Below are 21,261 nucleotides of genomic sequence, written 5' to 3' on the forward strand. Positions count from 1 at the left end.
AAATTGCAGCATATGGGAATGGACATAGGGTTGGTGAGATGGATAGGAGGGTGGTTGACGGAGAGATATCAGAAAGTGGTTTACTCAGGAGTAGAGTCCATAAGACGGCCTGTGACTAGTGGTGTGCCACAAGGATCTTGAACCACTGCTGTTTAATTTGTTCATAAATGATATAGGAAAGGATCTGAGAGGAACAGTTCATTTGTTTGCGGATGATGCGAAGTTGGGTAGGGCAATAGTGAATGCAGATGACGTCAAAATTTTGCAGGATGATTTGGATAGATTGGAGGTCTGGGCTAAGGAGAATGGATGTCAATTTAATGTGGCAAAATGTAAGGTTATGCATTTTGGGGTGAAAAGATTGGAGGCAGTTTACTGCATTGATGGAACCGTGCTCCAAGAAATTGATGAGGGGCACGAGATTTAGGAGTGTTGGTGGATAAGGAATTGAAATTTAGGGGACACATTGTAAAAGTGGCCAAATCAGCTCATCAAATCACTTGGTTGCTGAAGAATACGTTGACAAGCAGAGACAAGCAGGTTATTGTTCCTCTGTATCGAGCCTTGATAAGACCCCATCTAGACTACTGTGCTCAGATTTGGTCACCTAGGTTTCTTCTTGATGTGGAGGAGGTGGAGAGGATCCAGAGGCGAGTGACCAAGATGATAGCAGGTCTGTGGAATGAACTGTATGAGAACAGGTTGAGGATTTGTGGGTTGCAAAAATTGGTTGATAGGTGGAGGAGGGGAGATATGATTGAGACATTTAAATTACTGAAGGGTTTCTATAAAATTAATTCAGAAGATATTTTTGAGAACAGGGCTGGTTGTGGGAGGACTAGGGGACATCCATGGAAACTGGGCAAAAGTGTGGTAGTAAAGGTGTTAGAGCTGGGTTCTTTACTTTTAGAGTAGTGAATGAGTGGAATGCGCTCCCTGAGTCTGTGGTGGATGCTGTGACAGTGAATGAGTTTAAGGCGAGGTATGATAGATACTGTATGAATGTCGAATAGTTGTGATGAATATGATTTGGGGCCTCCCTCGATGAGTCTAATGACTCCCTGGAGTTGCCCGTAATAATAGTAATAATAATAGTAATATTTCCAGAAGCGGTTGTGAGTGACCCTAGTGAATAACGTTAAAGAGATGTATGATAGGTATTGTCTGAATAATGGTTAGTGTATGTCTCCCATAATGAGTCTTTAGACTCCATGGAGATACCTGTCAAAATAATATTAAAAAAGAGTTCATTTTTCCAATAAAAATTGGAAATCCCCCCCCCCACCCCCAATATTTAGAGATATATTAAAGAAAAGAACAAGCTAAAAAGAACCCAGCAATATGTAGAGAAAGTATGAACACCATCATTTTGCATCGGGTGATTGTTAACAAGGATGTTGTTCTGATGTACACAAAAAAAAATTACAATTTCATTTTCATTTAACTGTATGAGTTTTTTAATTAATAATTAGTCTGTTTTTAATTAATTGTGTGTGCACAGCTGAGTGCTTTTTTAATTATTTTATAATCATATATAAATATGCACACACTTTATCAATATATATATATATATATATACATATATATAGATAGATAGATAAAGTGTGTGTGTAGTGATAATGAAGGCTGTAAGTACCTTTGAATTTGATATGAAAAACTTTGTTTGATATAGTATGTGGAATGCATACATTGTTGAATGTGAATAGTTTATGAGAAAAGGAGATAATGGTACAAGGATATGTCAAAAGTATGTGTTGGATCAGGCTCATTGATGAGGATCATTAGTTAATGAATGCAAGCAGGATTAAGAATGGAGGAGAAAATGAAATGGTGTGGCATAGAGCAACAAATGCCAGAAGGAATGTGAGTGTGAATGGAGGTAGCAGCATGTAAGAAGGTGATAGCAGTGTGAAAGAGGTAAAACTATGTGTGTGTGTGAAAGGTTTATATGAAAATAGTAGAAAAATATAAGTTTGGTATGATGTTGAAAATATATCAGAAATTAAATGAGTTCTTCATGCCACCACATGGAATAAGAGAGACTAGAACAGTGCCTTTATTACAATTAAACAGGAGCCTACATAAAAAAGAGAATGTGTCAATTTGATATCATGAGAGGTGTGATGATGAGGGGGGGGGTTAGGGATAGAATAAAGAGTTGGTCAGGAGAGTGACTGCTATGGTGAGGAAAACAACAAAACTGGATTATGAAAGGAAGTTAGCTGAATAGCACAAGAGAAATTCAAGAAACTGTTATTGTTATGTAGGAAGTAAGAGAAAGAACAACTATGGAAAAATAACCTTAGTGAATTCAGATGGGAAGAAAATGTTATATGTACTAGACATAGCTGAGTTTCACTTTAGTATGGTATATTTTTCATGTAGATATGAATGCCAAGGGTGTATTTATGGTGGTAGGGAAGGAAACTAGGATGAAAGAATATAGGTAGATGAATTAGTAGTATATTCAAGCTATTGCAACAGCTTGATCTGAACACTGCAACAAGAACAGGATTGGATGGAATACTAGTACTAGTGCTGAAGGAATGTACAAGAGAGTTGGCAATCCCCCTGACTTGATCATTTAACTTGAGTCTCAACACATGCCTTATTCCTAATTAGTGGAAGGAATGCATGATAGTTCCATCATATAGAGATGGAGCAAAGAATGATGTAGTGAATTATAGCCTAATCAGTATCTCTGTTTTGGTCATCAGTGTACTGGAAAGGTTGATTAGAAATTGCATCCAAAGGTGAATATATAGCAGTATGATCCTCTCTAGAGGGGTAGAATGATTTTGTTAATAATAAATATTACTAAAGCAATCTGCTAATATTTCATAATAGAAAGAGAGAAGAGCAGGGCATGGGAACTGGATATACCATGAAACTTCTGTATTTTTTCAAAACAACTGAGGATTTCACATGCACAATTGTTATTCAATCTCTCATGGGCATACAAAACAGATTTGTGCCAATGATAGGAGAGTGGAAGACTGGCAGGTATCAGAAAATAATGTTTGGAGGGTAACCCAGTTGCAGAGGTCAGAAGACAGACCATATGATGGGAGCTTACTTAACAAACCTTTGTGCTACATCTGATCAAATGCCTTAGAGATATAAAGGGCAACTACTTGACCTTCCTCAAACTTTTCCATGGTATTTGTCCAAAAATGGGTGAGTGGCATAAGTAATAAAGTCCTCTGCTGATCAACAGCTTGCATAGCTGTTGATCAGCAAAACCCACAAAGGTTAAGACACTTCAAGGCAGTATAGAATTGAGTGTTAATGGTTTTCTTCATTACTTTAGAAAAGACTGAAGTGACTAAGTGAAATTCAATGTTAATTTGATAGGAGATATAAATATAGGCTAATTTTCAGGATGCAGGATAGATACTAATGGAAAAGAGAGAATAAAAAGATGGCATACAACAGGAACCAATTCTGGACAATACAAACTTTTAAAAAAAAAAAAAACAGAAATGCTATCAAGAACAAAAATCTCTTTCTAGTGAAAAATCAAAGAAAAAAAAAATCATTAAATGTTGCATATCTATGCAAGAATGTGAGAAAAAGTAAGAGCCGAGGAGATTAGTTTTCCTGTGAGTAACTATGTAATATAACCATCTGGGTGCAAAAGAGATGGAAGCAGGGTGGGGAAAAAGTTACAGACAACAGCTTTGGAAAGCATGACTATAATCATGGATATGATACACATTTCTTGCTTCTTTTAGCCCTTTCAGACACAGTTTTGGGTGTGTTGATAGTTTGTTCAGTTATTCTATTTCAGGCTTTGGTATAAACAGAAAAGAAAAATGGAGATTTTGATGAAAGCCAAATGCAATATTCCTGGTTTTTCTCTAGTACAGCCTTGCAAACTTCTTACTGAGCTTAGATAGGGGATAAAGATTTAAAGTGAAATGAGGAATAAATATTTCCAAACAATGAGAACTGCTTCAGTAATATGCTCAGTACAAATGTTTGGCAATGAAAAAAATGAGAATAGACGTCATGAAGATCTTCCCACTTGGCATTCTTATAATGTCAGACAATGAGAAGGAGAATGGCTGTGTGAAATGTTGCACCATAGAAGAAAAAATCCATGCTAAATTGTGGTTCTGAAATGCCTAAAGGGCAAACAACTTCCTTCAATAGTATATATTCAGAAAGAGTTACTAGTAAGAAAAAGATGTAGTGTTTGGTGAGTGATTAGAGTTATCTAGAGCAGCGTTTCCCAAACTATGTTCCACAGAAAGTGAATAAGTGTTGCGTGAAACATTATCAAAATTAATATGAGCCTGGAATGGTTTTAAATGATGCGACAAGTTCAAACATGTTTGAAAATCAGGCACTCCTCACTTTGCATGTGGATTGTGCTATTAAGGCCAACGCGCGCTGGCCATGACTCAGCCGCCCGAGGTTATCGACACCTCCGAGCACGAGTGAAGTATGGTGGTATCTATTCTAGGAAATGTGCGGTCACAAGCAAGGTCAATGCGATGCAGCCCAGCATGATTGTAGTGTGCACTGTCGCATTTTTGCAATGCGATACAGCCTGCTGCAGCAATAGTGTGCACTTAGCTTTACATTGAATATGAGACAAATGATACTCGACTCTAACCAAGGTGTTCCATTAAAATTTCAGGATTTATGAAGTGTTCCGTCATAGGAAAAGTTTGAGAAATCCTGATCTAGAGTATATAAGCAATTTGTGTAAGATCATTAGTGACAGAAGATGTCTTGGTGAACATTAAAATCTCCACCGAACATGATGTCAGTATTAGGAAATTTGGAATGGAGAAAAATCAACATTAAGAAATGAAATTAATTTGCTGTCTCTATCATTTTTCTAAAATCACCAACCATTCTAAACGTTAATTTCATTAACGTTTAGAATGGTTGTCATGGGAAGTTAGAATGTTTAGAATTGTTTAGAATGGGAAGTCAAAGAATGTGTAATTGGGGAAATGAAGATGAGTATTACTTGAAGAAGTAGAAAATTGAGTTTATGTTAGGAAAAGTAGATGCAGTTTTACAGACACTGAAGATGGAACTATGAGTATGTATATTTGTGATCGGGAGGTTTTTCCATATTGGCATGTAATCTGTTTTGCTTTGCTTTGATTTTCATGGTTGTTGCTTGACTCACAATTGGGAGGCATTTAGAATGTACAATAATGGCATGTAAATTATGGTCTCAGCAGCAGTAATGTGGCTGTAAACTAGTTAAAATTATTGGAAATATTAATTCTTTCCAATTTTTCTTTAAAAATGTTCAAGTCATATTAACAAAATGGCTCTTGGAATGTTATTTGCTTACCTTCACTAACTGGGTTCTTGGTTTTCCATCAGTTCCAATACACACAATCATTTTAGGTGCATTAATGCCACCAACCAATTGAAATTCTGGAATGAAACTGTAGATTCCTGATACGTTTTTGTATGCGCAACTACGATCAACCTATGAAACAAAATATGTTAAGTATATATTATATGCTTATCATAAACACATGTATGTATGTATGTATGTATACTAGGGACTATCCATCATATTTTGGATTTCTCAATGAAATCCAAATCATGAATGAATCACATCCACTTAGTGTAGGTATTCATTTTGTATTGCAGCATCTACACTATTACCTTAGCTGAAATATTAGTGTCTTCTAACAACCTAAGAGCAGTGGCGTAGAGTCTGCCCCCAGACGACACTTTTCACGTGAAATACAATTTTATTTTTCAATGATTCTTTTATTTATATTAACTTAGTAATTTTTATTACTTAATTAATAATTAGTTTTTAACAACTATACTTACAACTTAAGTATAAAGAGCTAATAAGCTTAATTTCGGCAATGAAAACATTACTTAAATTAAGGGGATATTAAATCCCACATAGTTTTAAAACCGAATAAGAAACTCAAAGATAGGAATCAGAGAGTTTCTTGCTGAATATAGTAAACTATAAAGTATCGGCGAACACTAGCGTTAGCCAATGCAAGTGATCCTAGTACATAGTACAATATAGGGCAGCTCGTTGCAAAGGAAGAAGTTGAGGAAGAAGTTCAGATCGCTATTCTTGGGTATTTTCCATAATGTAAAAACACATTTCCTAGGAAATGTATGCTGTTATTACATTATGGAGGGAGGTCACTACCCAGACCGGTTTCAGCCTTTTTTGAGGCTTCATCAGTGAGTAGCTAGACCTAATACCAAAGTGTATAGCGAAAAGAACTTATGTACTTTGCAAACGAGTTTCCCAAACAGGTGCAACCATTAAGTTACTTAAGTATAAAGAGCTAATAAGCTTCATTTCGGCAATGAAAACATTACTTAAATTAAGGGGATATTAAATCCCACATAGTTTTAAAACCGAATAAGAAACTCAAAGGTAGGAATCAGAGAGTTTCTTGCCGAATATAGTAAACTATAAAGTATCGGCGAACACTAGCGTTAGCCAATGCAAGTGATCCTAGTACATAGTACAATACTGGGCAGCTCGTTGCAAAGGTGGAGGAAGAAGTTCAGATCGCTATTCTTAGGTATTTTCCATAATGTAAAAACACATTTCCTAGGAAATGTATGCTGTTATTACATTATGGAGGGAGGTCACTACCCAGACCGGTTTCAGCCTTTTTTTGAGGCTTCATCAGTGAGTAGCTGGACCTAATACCAAAGTGTATAGCGAAAAGAACTTATGTACTTTGCGAATGAGTTTCCCAAACAGGTGCAACCATTAAGTTACTTAAGTATAAAGAGCTAATAAGCTTCATTTCGGCAATGAAAACATTACTTAAATTAAGGGGATATTAAATCCCACATAGTTTTAAAACCGAATAAGAAACTCAAAGATAGGAATCAGAGAGTTTCTTGCCTTTGCAACGAGCTGCCCAGTATTGTACTATGTACTAGGATCACTTGCATTGGCTAACGCTAGTGTTTGCCGATACTTTATAGTTTACTATATTCAGCAAGAAACTCTCTGATTCCTATCTTTGAGTTTCTTATTCGGTTTTAAAACTATGTGGGATTTAATATCCCCTTAATTTAAGTAATGTTTTCATTGCCGAAATGAAGCTTATTAGCTCTTTATACTTAAGTAACTTAATGGTTGCACCTGTTTGGGAAACTCATTCGCAAAGTACATAAGTTCTTTTCGCTATACACTTTGGTATTAGGTCTAGCTACTCACTGATGAAGCCTCAAAAAAGGCTGAAACCGGTCTGGGTAGTGACCTCCCTCCATAATGTAATAACAGCATACATTTCCTAGGAAATGTGTTTTTACATTATGGAAAATACCTAAGAATAGCGATCTGAACTTCTTCCTCCACCTTTGCAACGAGCTGCCCAGTATTGTACTATGTACTAGGATCACTTGCATTGGCTAATGCTAGTGTTCGCCGATACTTTATAGTTTACTATATTCGGCAAGAAACTCTCTGATTCCTATCTTTGAGTTTCTTATTCGGTTTTAAAACTATGTGGGATTTAATATCCCCTTAATTTAAGTATACTTACAACTAAAATAAACATAAACATAGTGTTTTAATTTATTTCCCTATATGCCGTTTTGACTTTTTTGTTGTATTTTTGGAGTGTATTGAGAGGGATGGCAAAAGCTCTATCTACGCCACTGTCTAAGAGAAATACAGAAATTACACTGTTAACATATTATATAACCATGAGATGAACTTGCTATAAGAAAAAAGAAAAGCACCAAATATGTGCATCCTATGCATTAGAATTATATGTTGACATGCAACCAAATTATGACTACCTGCCTAATATCATGCTGAGCTGCTTCCATGCATGCCCAACATAATATTAAGCAGGTGGTCATAATTTGAAGAAGATGGATAAAAAGTTTGAGTTCTCTTACAAAGTTGCAAGGACAGCTTCTATCAATGATTTCAGATCTTAAAAAGGCTAAAGAAAATTCTGAAAGGAATAAATATAAAAGATCTGATCAATCTTTATAGCACAAATACAAGAGACAGCAATTGAAAAGGGAGAGTGCATATTGTTACAGATATAATGAAAAGGTTTGCACATCAAGGTTTTGACCTGAAGTATTTTTCAAAACTTCAACTGCCCAATCTAATTTCTCATAATTTAAATGCATTGCAAACTCATAAGCCCCAGAAACATTATTCAAAAAAGGACAAAAATAGCAATTCAGCTCATATTTCCAATCCTAAATGCTTAACTATGAGGGATTTCTGAAAAGCAAGATAATGCATTTTTTTCCCTCAAGGATGTTTAATAATATGAAGCTAAAAAAATTATCACCAAGAAATAAGTAAACAAGAAGTACTTCTCCACAAAAGTCTCCAAATTTATTGATGCACTGTCCTAATGATAGATCAGTTTATCAATACCAGTACCGAAGAAGTCCATGCCCATACCCAATAGCCAACATTGCACTACCTGATGAACTTCCTCATCTGTAGGTGAAATGCCTTTCAGAAAGGTGTTTATTGAGGGAGTCGAACAAATTGAAATCTGAAAGCACTAAGTCTGGGCTGTAAGGGGGGGGGGGTATGTGTGTGTGTGTGTGTGTGTGTGTGGCAGAGTTTCCCAATGATTACAGCGCAACCACTCGCAAGTGGCATGCGCAGCATGTGGAGTAGCATTGTCGTGCACCAAAATCACGCCACTTGTCAGTGGTCTGGTCCTAGTCATGTGCATTGAATGTTGGCTTTCAGTTTGTCCAATGTTGCACAGAAAAGCTCAGCATTGACTGTTCCTCCCTTTTGCAAGAAGTCCACCAACAGAATGCCTTGGTGATCCCAGAACACTGTGGCCATGGCTTTTTTTTTTGACAGTGGGAACAGTTTTCAATTTTTTGACCACAGGAAATGAGGATGTTTCTGGGTAATGGAGTCTTGTTTGCTCAGACAAGACTCCATTGTCTTATCTGAGCAAGACTCTGGGGTAAAGTGATGGACCTATGTTTCATCTCCTGTGACTAGGTGAGCAAGAAAATCTTCACATTTGCCGCTGTATCGCAACAGATTCTCTAGACACATCACCATTCACGTTGTCTTGTGCTCCTCTGAAAATTGTCAGGACACCTAGTGGGAGCACACACCTTTTTGAAAGCCAACGACTTTATGAACAATTTTGTAAACAGTGGACTTACTAAAGTTCATCACTTGTACAATTTCACTCACTGGTCTTCAAGAACGATGTCCTTAATGCGTGAAATGTCTTTTGTCTTGCTAGATGAATGCTGTCTGTCTCGTGTCAATCTTCAAAGTCACCACAGCCCGGTTTAAATTCCCTGCACCAAAAACACACCTGCTTCTTTGACATCACCTTTTTGCCATACACAGCAACCAGTTCACAGTGAATGTAACTTAGTGAAGTCCCTTTTGCTTGCAGAAAAGAATAACTTCATAAACACCTATTTTGAACCACAATTGCACAGTAGCCTTATTTTGCAACTAGAATTAGCTGTAAGGCAACAGTAGCACCACACTGCAATGGCAGTCTTTTTGAATGTTATTAATGGGTCTATCTGTCCACCGTGTTTTATCTCATTCCTTTTCACATTTATCAAGGAAAAAAAGTGTTACCGTACTTTTTGGAAGCCCTTCATGCTTTAGTCTACAATTCAAAGACTGAAAATTTCAGCATGACTTGTAGCAACAACTGGGAATTTTTTTTTTCTGCATGTGTGTGTGTGTGTGGAGACTAGAATATAATATAGTTTGGAGAGGAAAGAGTAAAAAAAGAAATGGAATTGGAAACCTATTGATTTATCTGAGCATCTCTTTCAAATGATGACCGACCATTATAAGAAATAAATCTAAAGAAGGCCTCTAAGCTAATTTTTTAAAGATGGATACTTTTTTTCTGAATTAAAGCAAGCAGTTCTCACTTCAACTGACTGCATGTACATATGATTATAGGGGATAACTAATTTTTGTAAAGCTTAGAAGGTTTAACAACGTTTTTTTTTGAAGATTATTCTGAAGTATATTCTGAAGTAATTTGTGTGTGTGTGTGAGAGAGAGAGAGAAAAAGAGGATCTCTCATATTTGGATAATTTTTTATACTAGTTAAACATTTTTTTTTTTTTGTATTATAATTTTCCTGTCTTACTTATGAGACTAAGTTTAGTGAATGTAACAAATGAGCTTTGCTTAATAATTTTGGGAAACTAATATTCATCAATAAGTAAATAAATTTTAGATACTGAGAAAAAAAGCAAATACTCATTATAAATCTATTAGTATAGATAACAGAAATGTGTGTATATATATATATATATATATATATTTTTTTTTATACATTATTGACACTGGTCATGATTTGATGGGAAAGAAATAATTACTAAAGGTGATATACAGATCTTGCATGACGATCTAAATATACTAGTAGTTTATAATGGATGCCAAGTTGGCAGTTATTCGTCTTGATATTTGCAATTAATTCACAATACAAAGAAAATACGCAAGATATTTATTTAGTTACTTCACCATTTTTTTTATTATGCTAAGTAAATCATTGCATTTATCATTAAAATACCAAATACCTAGCCAACAGATTAAATTCTAATTGAGATATTTACAAAAATAAAATCAAGTTTACAGGGACAAAATAAATAAGATAATTTATTTAACTCCTGATATTTTGCTGAATTTAAAGCTAGCACCATGTTGTACAATCATATTTGTTTCTGGTTTAAATATGGAATGCAATTTAGTTGATTAAGCCCCATGAGATTTACTTTCTTTTAGTGCATGTGCTGTCAGTTGCCTCAATATGTAAATTACTCTTTTGATTTTGAATGGTTTTACTCTTAATCTTAAAAAGAAAAAAAAAAGCTAAACTAAAAATTAATTTGCACACAGATCGGTGTCCCATAATATTGTTTATGTACCTTATCCTCTTAACTTATTAAGAGACTAAGTCTTTGGGTGCCTTTACAAATAAAATAAATAAATAAATAAATGTGTGTGAGAGAGAGAACATAAAATCAATAGAACTATGCAAGCTCCAATATACACTTCAGATCACAACATGACAACCATCCATACATTGCTTCTTTTGATTATATAATCTAAATAGTTTTTATTCTCTTTGGACAAAATTTTGAGATTTTAGTCTTTTGTTTCAGCAGAATTTTACTCTCTTAGGCTCATACAGGAGCAATGTTAACATAGAAACTGTTTATTACTTGTGTAAGAGCAACATACATTAAATACAATTTTCATCCATCTTCAATTACTTCAGAATGATTTCACTTTTCATATAAACATGAGCATTTCATTGAAGAAATAACTAAAACAATATCAATAGCTTCAATTCACCCTTCAAACTGAGAATCTTAAATAACATAACAAGTTTAAGACTCAGAAAAATGAATTTTACTGGACCCATTTCTATATGGAAAGCAATAAAGTTGATTTTCAGTTTATGAAGAAATGGGTCCAGTTAATCTTAACTAATAAATCCTATAAAGACTAATGATACAATAAACTTCAGCCATATCTCTTTTTTAAAGATTTCCTCTCTTAGTCATTCATTACTAAACTATCTTAAAATTTCTCTTCAATTTTCATATAATGAAGACACAGAAACCACAATTCACCTTCTACCATGCTCTCTCTTTCCATTCCCACCTCTAACAGTTGATAATCTGCAACATCTATTAGCATTCTTTTTTCTTGTGCATGCTTGCAAATACAGTAAAGCAAATTATGCTAGAATCCACCACTATGCTTCCATTACTGGTTTCAATATTCTGCTTGAAATAGTGACAAAAATTTTTTTCATAGTATAGGAAAGTTATTCAGTTCTAATTTTGTCATGAAATAATCACAATTTTTAACATTTTTTCATTTGTAAGGTTTATTTATATACTGAAGTATGTTCACTTAATTATTTCCTTTATTGTTCTTTATTATTACAGCAACTACCCTGTATAATTCTGAAGGCCTGGATGTCAAATTCTAGATCATTTTATTCAGTTTTGTAATGATGACAATTTTTATAATTCTCATCAATATAAAGTTGAATAAAACTTGTGAGAATTACAGAGGAATTTTCCAACATAGTATTCCAGGTAAGATTTATGTATGCTTGAGAAGAGGCTAACAAAATTGCAAAAAAGAAACATGAGCAAGAATAAGAGTTCAGGCCAAATAGGAGTATTTGACACAATCAGATTTTTACTTCAAGACAAACAGCTGAAAATTCAGGGGAATAAAACATGTATTTAAATTTTGTAGATCTGCAAAAGAAATATGATATGCTAGGAGTATGTCAGTGCATTCTTCACCAGAGTGAAGAATGCACTGAAAAAAGAACCTATCAACCAATAATCCCTATTCTGTAATACATATTGGATTTAGAAAACAAATAGATCTACTCATGATCAGATTTTCACCATAGAACTGCAAAAAGAGCCTGGGAAAAAAAAAGACATTGATCTTTATTGTTCTATTGATTTCAAACAAGCACCCGATTCTGTTACTGAAGAAAAACTGTTCTTAAGTGTATATAATAAAAATATAGATTATGAAATTCCTAAAATACTATATATCAGAACACTAAAGTAAAGATGCAATATGGTAATATCAATGCATAATTATTGAACATGAAGAAAGGAGGGATGCAAAGCTGCCTATTCTCACCTGTAATATTTAACTTCTTTATAGAGTATCTTATTAATAATGCAGCAGAGGAAAAAAATAAAGAATAATGATAAGTGGCAAACTCACATAAGATACACTGATGACACTGTCATAATTGAGATACTCAACCTAATCTACAATATCAGATAGCAAAATTCTATTTAACTGTTTCAGTATTGTCTAATTTAGATGATACTCCAACAATTAAACATTTGAATCTCAGCAGGATGGACAATGATGGCAAAAATAATAAATTATCCATCCACTTGAAGCTCTATGATTCAATAATTATCCCACTATCTCGTTCTGTAGCTGAGATGTGGCCAATTAGAAAAGACTGCTAGCCCTTGAAATGAAATGTCTTGAGAAAATTAACATAACACACTGGACAGAATTTGAACAAATGAACTTGATAGATCACATGCAATTATGGATAATATCAAACAACAATAACAACTGAAGTGGTACAGTCACATAGTCAGAATGAATCCAGAGAGACTACTGCATCACATGTGGGTGAACTGAAGAACTGCGATACAACAAAGGAAGATGACACTGAACATAGTTATAGATGTTACAAACAAGCACAAACTTTGTAAGCCAAAAGATGATGAGGAAAATCCTGCAGAAGTCAGAAGAAATGGCAAATAACTATCCACGAGAGATCCAACATGCTTTAGAACATAAGAGATAAGAAATGTTTTGTAGTATCTCATGTATTTTGGGAAAGGTGAGGTGTATGTAGTATTTCATCTGTCTGGCAGAGGTTGTAGCCACTGGCTAAAGCATGTAGTATAGCTCTATTTGTTCCAATGCCACTGAGACAAACAGTTCTGGATTTGAGTGTTAGGCTTTAAAGACAGTTTAATGTTGGGCTAAGTAGTGAATGATTTTGTATCTTCTATTGAGTGTTCTTTGTGCATTTGACTTTGTATAAATTGAATAATGATACTGAATCATTTGAAAGAACTGTGCTTATCAATATGTCCATTAAAGGTTTAAAAAAAAAGGATAACAAAAGCAGGAGGAATCTGTTCACATTTTGTTTGAACAACTGAGGGTTGTATTCTTTGGGAAAGGTAGAGTGGGGATGGGGGCAGATTGCCCTCTTCTGGATAGAATCAAACAATCTTAGAGAGGATTTTAGTGTATCACCCCAAATATGGGAGCAAGACTGCAAATGGCTTAAGCCATACAGCTAGTCACTGATTAGTTCATAGGTATCTAGGTGGTAAGAGTTGGTTGTTGATGACCTTCTCCATAATTTTTGAGAGAAGAGAATAGAAGTGAGAGCAACTGGACGGCAGTTTGATGGTTGACTTTTATCACCTGTCTTTGGGATGGGTTGGATGTGGGCCTGTTTCCATGCTGTAGGGTTGAATGAAGAGGCAATACAGGATAGGTGTTAGTTCAGGGACACAAGTTTTCAGAGGAAAGACCACAGGTGGCACAGAGAGAGCAATTTTTGGTGGAGTGGAGAGAACTTTGGTAAGGTCATCAATGCCGGAATTGGAAGAGAAGAATGATGCCAGTAAGTTGGCCTTGTCGTTAGGTGAGGTGACTACAGTACCGTCCAGATGTGAGAGTGGTGGAAACCTGGGTAGACTAAAGTTGCACCCAATGGCCTTGGTAGGGGACCAGAAAGAGCACCTGCCATTTGGACAGGAAGAAGGTTTCCAGCATTTGGCCCTTTCAGTCTGATTTGGATTTGGTGACGATTCTTTTATGACTGTTGTGAGCTACAGAATAGGTGGGTAAGCAGCTGGAGTTTTAATATTGAGCCATCTGTGATATTGCAGAGGTTTTTTTCTTTTACTGCATTGGTACACTTTTTTTGAGAACCAAGGCTTGGATGGTGACTGTGAATTTGGAGTGGAATAAGGGATGATGGTGTTCATTCCTGTGAGGATGATTTCTGTTATTTGGTCAGAGTAGGTGTTTTTTTTTTTATCAGGAGAACTGAAGCAGTATTCAGACCATGAGAAGGAGGAATAGAAGTCACAGAGGTCATTCCATTTTGCATCCTCGTATTGCCAAAGGATACGAGACTGGTTGGTGAAGGTTGTTCTGTAGCAAAAGAAACTTGTATGAGGTTGTGATTTCAGGTACCAAGACGGGAACTGACATCCACAACATACCTGGAAGAGGAGCTCATTAGGAAGAGACCAAGTGTATTGGAAAATTGGAAGGGAGAGGTTGACAGGTATTCTGGTAGAGAGATTGATGATCTGTGATTAGGCTGCTGCTAATGGCAAATACCTCAGCATTCCTACCTGCTTGATCTGTGAAACTGCAGAAGGGAAGCCAGTTTGACTTGTGGACATTGAAGTCCCCAAGAAGAATGACCTTACTATTAGAGTATTTCGATTGTAGAAAGCCAAACTTTAGCAAGAGATAGTTGAAGAGGTCAGAGTGGTTAATGGCAGAGCACATGAAAAGAGTAGGTTGATTTGTAGGAAATTTTGGACAAAGCAGATAGGGAAGATTCAAGGTTTTGCAATCTCTGGCATGGTATGTCAGTTCTGATTAATGCATAAGTGCCACCCTTGTGGTGGGAAGAGTTGTGTTACGTTTGTTTGGACATTTGAGGCAGACAGTGGTTACTGAGGTTGTCAGTTGGGGTTCTAATAAAAACAGTAATTCTTGTTTGGGTGACTGTAGGTGGTGGTGGTGGTGCACAATGTTTATATTACTGTTCAGGCCACAGATGTTGGTGAAGTGGATAGAGGTAAAGAATTATTTAATTTCTTGTCTATAGTGAAGTATATTTTTGGATGCTGGCTGTTTAAATATTGTAAAAATGTATTTAATATATATCATTAACATAATGCATCCAGTCTAAAGGTTTGAGTATGGCTTACTAAAGAAGGAAAAAGAGGGAGGGGGGGGGGAACCTACTGCAGTCCTATGAAGTTTCTGGCATTTATCTCCTTTCCACTTAAAATAACACGAAAAATTAAATTAAATTCAAAAATATTAATGGTGGAGTGGGGTGGTTCACAGACAATTCATTTTGCGAACTATTCACCACAGAAAAAATTCGCTGAAAATGTTATTCGCTAGAAAATTGAAATGATATTGCATTGATACCGATTGAAAAGTAAATGCAGTGCAAGATAAATTTCACAAAATATAGTTTTTTATGTATTTATGTATTATTTATTTAGATTTTAATTAGATTTTCATAATATTTTTATTGTTATACAATGAAAGTAATATTTTATTGATTGGTGAGTTTCCTAATTTCTGTTGTCTTAAAAAGTTATAAATATTCTTTCTTACTTAGATACTACAGGTTCTGCTGATGGAATATTAATATTTACAAAACTGGAATAGGATGTTTTAGGGAGAAAGGGCACCATATTTAAGAATATTTATTCTGCAAACCATTCACTATTTTTATGCACACTTAGATGTGATATATATATACACACATTTTATCTGAACTAATTCAGAAGAGGAGGTGTTTCAGTTATTGAATACACATGCATTTTGAAAATGACTCCACTTTTCCTACATAAGATATGCTGCATGCTGTTATCATTTACAGAGCTAGTTTAAAATCGCAGGTGCAATTTTAAGTAATTACATTAAAGCAAATGATAATAAAATTACGTAAATGCTATCATAATGATGTAAATCAACATAAGCTTAATTGCCATCTGCGGCTGCAATACTAGTCTTTACTATTTCCTCCAATGCTAGTATTTATAGACAAAGAAATTCATCTCTCACTTAATAACAATTACAAACAACCATGCCTATTGTGAGTTTCGAATTCACAGCTCATTGGTGGGAGAGGGTACACTGCCTAGTCGGTTGTTAATGACATGATATTTCTGATTACAGTTTATTTTTGAATGATTCACAAAAGAAGTGATTAATTACGTATTTCACTTTGGGAGCATCCATCTATATCTATATATATATATATATATTTTTTTTTTTTTTTTCAGTAAAAAATACTAAATATAAAATTTCTTAGTGTCATAAAATACTAGTATTGGAGGAAAAGATAAAGACTAGTATTGAAGCCGCAGATGGCAATTTAGCTTATGCTGATTTACATCATTATGATAGCATTAATGTAATTTTATTATCATTTTCTTTAATATAATTACTCAAAATTGCACCTATGATTTTAAACTAGCTCTGCAAATGATAGCAGAATACAAGATAGGATAAAGGATGCAGGAAAAGTGCAGTGATTTTCCAAATACATGCGTATTCAATAATTGAAACACCTTACCTTCCGAATTTGTTCAGATATAAAATATATCACACCTGGATGGATGGCTAAATGCGCCGAATAGAAAGATAGTGAATGGTTAGAAGAATAAATATTCTTGAATATTGTGCCTTTTCTCCTTAACTATTAATAGAATAGTTAATAGGAATAAAAGGAATAAGTAAACAGTTCACTATAAATATTAGTTGGAAATAACTATTATTTCTAAATATTCTTAAATAAGGTCTTTTCTCCCTAACGACACTATCAATTTTTGTAAAAATGAATATTCCATCTACAGAGCCTGTAGTATGTAAGTAAGAAAGAATATTAATAACTTTATATGGAATAAAAAATTTCAGAATGCTAAATATAATCAAAATAATAAATAATACATAAAATATTTAAAAAAAATTTTTTTTTTCCACATATGGGAATGACATGAAATAGGATTTCAAATTTTCCTGTGAAGAATTTTCTCGTGATGAATTGTCCAGACACGGAGTTGGATTTAACAAGTTTGAATATCTTGTAGTGATATATTGATATATATAAAAAAACAAACAAACAAACATGAGTTATGAATTTCTGAGGATGGATTTTTTAAAACTGGTTTTGAAATTAACAGAATTTTTTAAGAATTTTTTATGAGAATTATTTTGTAAGTCCACCCCCAACTCTTTCTGAAGTTTGTAAGTGGGCTTATCTATATTGGGTACCATATATTTAAATATCCAGGGTTTTTGGAGATAGTAAGGTTTCAGAGTGCTTTTATTTGGGCCAAGAAGTAACTTTTTTTATTTATTTTTTATAGTAATTTGCAAAACTTTCCTTTTGTGTTAGTGGGGTTTCAATCTATAACCCATTAAGTTGCATGATCTTTTAAAAGATTGTAGATTTGTTTTTGTTGTATTCTGTTATAAAATATATTTTGAGAAACAGTCACATAATTACCTAGTTTATCATTATGACATTACACTTCAAGTGCTCATTGCAGGATATTACTCCACCACAATTTGTTTATGCAGCTGCTACTCACAAAAAGCTTTTGTAAACCTATAAATTAAAGATGTCAAGAAATTATTGGTTTAATCTTTTATCCAAGTGTAAGCAAACAAAGTTTGTGCAACTTGTGTATAGAGGTTAATGACTTCACATCACTTGCCTTAGTATCCTATAATGCAAAGCACATATCCTTACGTAATACTATGCATTATGGGAAGGGCCACTACCGGGACCAGTTTCGACCTTTAATGAGGTATATTAGTGGGAGCAAGACCCAGAAGTGATACCAAGGTTGAAGTAATGCAGAAGTCATATTTCCATATACGAGTAGCCAAAAGGTATCATGCCCCATCACTAAAATACTCTAGATTAGAGAGAGATATTGGACATTTTTGCACTTGGTTATACTATAAATTAAAGATGCCAAGAATTATATTCTTGGTTTAATCCTTTATCCGAATGTAAGCAAACAAAGTTTGCACATGAAGTAACTTCAGGACTGGGCAACTTGTGTAGAGAGGCTAATGACTTCACATTACATTTGCAATGTGAAGTCATTAGCTTCACTTAACATTCCTTACACATGGATAAAGGATTAAACCAAGAATATAATTTCTTGGCATCTTTAATTTCTAGTATAACCAAGTGGAAAAACTTCCAACATTTATCTGTAAACTATAGTACAATTGTACTGTGGGCAACTGTCTACACTACTTAATCCTTCATCTACATACTATGCCATATACAGCCCACTAATAATTTGTGATGTGAAGTCATTAGCTTCACTCCACATTTGCTTACACTTGGATAAAGGATTAAACCAAGAGTATAATTTCTTGGCATCCATTTTTGTCTATTAATTGCATATGTTCTATAGCTGATTTGCTTGAATGTGGAATGAAAAAAGCAAGTTTCCAGGAAAAAACCATGCTGCATCCATATGAGACTGGTTAACTCACCTTCAAAATAAAAAGTTATATAAGATTCCTCTCATCATAGCAAAAAAAAAAAAAAAAAAGTCAGGTCATATATTTCTAACTGAAGGATGTATTGTTCTATCTTTACACCTAACAATTAATCCTGCTTACAATTCAGCCTGCAGTGGAACGAAAGGAAGAACCATTAATATCAGCTTGAAGACTATAAGATAACTTTCAACCAAACAGTTAGACAATATCTTATATCCAACAGCAGAGACTGTTAGGTTAGTTCATTAAAAAAATTTTTTTAAAATATAATCTTATTTGTTTTTGTAATGCTTTATGTTCTGTAACAAGTGTTGAATTGAGTCTGAGGATGCCCGATTTAAATCCAGTAAAATTTTCTTGTGAAGTGAGAGTCAGTATCATAAAAAGTTAATATGAATAATAATCAACCAACAGCTGAGCTTTTTTCATGCACAAAAAAATTTAAACAAATGAATAATGAAGGATATAATACTTACTTTGATATCATCAGTTATAACAGACACTGATTCAAAATTTTTCAATCTCCGGATTGGTTGGTTATTTGGAATTTCATACTTCTTACCTAGATTTAAAGTATATAGGTCAAAACAATTATTTAATTCTTAATTATATACATTACATCACATGATATGATGTGTAGTACATTCTTTATCATCACTTAGACTTATCTGTCAGACTAGTCAGAGTGATGGTAAAGTGATGATAGTTGGTTCTATGCTTCCTACTTATATTAAAATACATAAGTCATATAAATTATTCAGCTCTTAATTGTATATACATTATAAAAATAGCACCATACAGGGATGATGCTAGTTGATGACACTGCAGATTAGTAATTAATGCAGAGGATAGTTGAAGTATTCAATGATGTTGAATCTTCATCATCATACAACAATTAATGTTAAAAACTGAGTACTGTGCTGTGATAAAGTTTTTCACCAAAGAAGAGCTTTCTCCAAGTACTATCAAATAGCAATTGGATGGTGTTTATGGGAAAGCTTCTCCTTCATATTCCACCATGATGGCATGGGCTAAACAGTTTTGCCTAGGAAGAGAGAGCATTGAAGATGATCCTTGTGGTGGTAAGCCTGTGGAAGTGATGACTGAGGACTGGGAAAATGTCTCTCTTGTTGAGGAGGAACTGCTCAATGACAGATAGCTGAAGCTCAAAAAAATCTCAGCAAGGTTGGGGCTTTCTATAACAACCGTCTTTTGCATGGCTCATGAGAAGCTTCACACGACAAAAGTCAGTGCAAGGTGGGTGCCCTGACTTCTTTTCTTCAGTTCAGAAGGAGCATCGTGTGACATGTTCCTGTAAGTTTTTAGAGCTTTGTCAAGGGAATCAGAGAGAAGTGCTGGAATCCATTGTCACCAGGGATGAAACCATGGTCCTTTACTATGATCCACTTTCCAAAAGGGAATTTGTGGAGTGGTGCAAACCAGGCAAAGTACAGCTGAGAAAAAAAACCCAACGTCATTCAGTCCACCAAGAAGATCATGGCAACAATTTTTTAGGATTACTGAGGAATTCTATTGATTAACTTCAAGGAAAGGAATACCGCCATGAATGCAGAATATTATGCTTCACTCCTACACAAACTGCACAATGCCATAAAGGAGAAGAGACGAGGAATGCTGATTCATGGTGTTTGCTTGCTTCACGACAATGATCCAGTCCATACAGCTATTGTTGCAGTGAAAGACTGTGGCTTCCAGGAGATTGAACACCCACCCTATAGCCCAGATCTAGCACCCAGTGACTACTACTGCTTCTTAAAACTGAAAAAACTGAAGAAAGACCTTCAAGGAAGAAATTTTGCAGATGACAATGAAGTGAAAGATGCAGTTTTAGGTCATTTTGCAAACAAAAGTACAGACTATTTTTTCAAAGGAGGCATAGAAATGTTGATTCAAAGATATGAAAAGTATGTTGAAGTAAAGGGAGATCATGTTAAAAATTGACACAGTTGTTTTCTTTCTATCACATCAGAAGCTTATGAAACTACCTTGTATATGATAACATTCTCACTTTCAGACTGTTTGGTTTAATAGCAGACATTAGCTGGCTTACTTGTTGAGAAAAATGAATATTTTATGATACTTTATATTATTATTACACCCTCCATGGAGTCGACAGACTCATCGTGGGAGGTTCATTCAACTGACAACATGTTTATCATATAGAATCTTAATACTCCATGAATTAACAACACATTCTGGTAATGCGTTCCATTCACTGACAATTCTCCATGTAAAAAATCTGCTCCTCACCACACTTTTACATAAATTCCAGAGGGGAAGAGTTAGATAATTCTTCCCCTCTCACCATCTACTCGTTTTATAATCCCCTCTGGATTAATTAGATAAAATCCTTTCACTAACTTAAATGTCTCTATTATTATTATTATTATTTG

General features: G+C 34.5%; 1 protein-coding gene across 2 annotated transcripts in view; it reads right to left on the reverse strand.

The window, feature by feature from the left end:
- tefu (Serine/threonine-protein kinase tefu) overlaps window positions 1–21,261 on the reverse strand; it is a 409,445-nt gene that overhangs the window by 55,048 nt on the left and 333,136 nt on the right. For both annotated transcript variants that reach the window (XM_090409436.1, XM_090409435.1), the window contains exons 30-31: window positions 19,324–19,409; window positions 5,321–5,461 (exon numbers count right to left, since the gene is read on the reverse strand). In XM_090409436.1, the coding sequence (XP_090265562.1) occupies window positions 5,321–5,461; window positions 19,324–19,409 (227 nt within the window). The remainder of the gene's footprint in view (window positions 1–5,320; window positions 5,462–19,323; window positions 19,410–21,261) is intronic.

The sequence above is a fragment of the Typopeltis vanoorti genome, chromosome 19 (genome assembly GCF_054136105.1).
Source record: "Typopeltis vanoorti isolate ZY-2024b chromosome 19, IOZ_Tvanoo_1.0, whole genome shotgun sequence".
Lineage (NCBI taxonomy): Eukaryota > Metazoa > Arthropoda > Arachnida > Uropygi > Thelyphonidae > Typopeltis > Typopeltis vanoorti.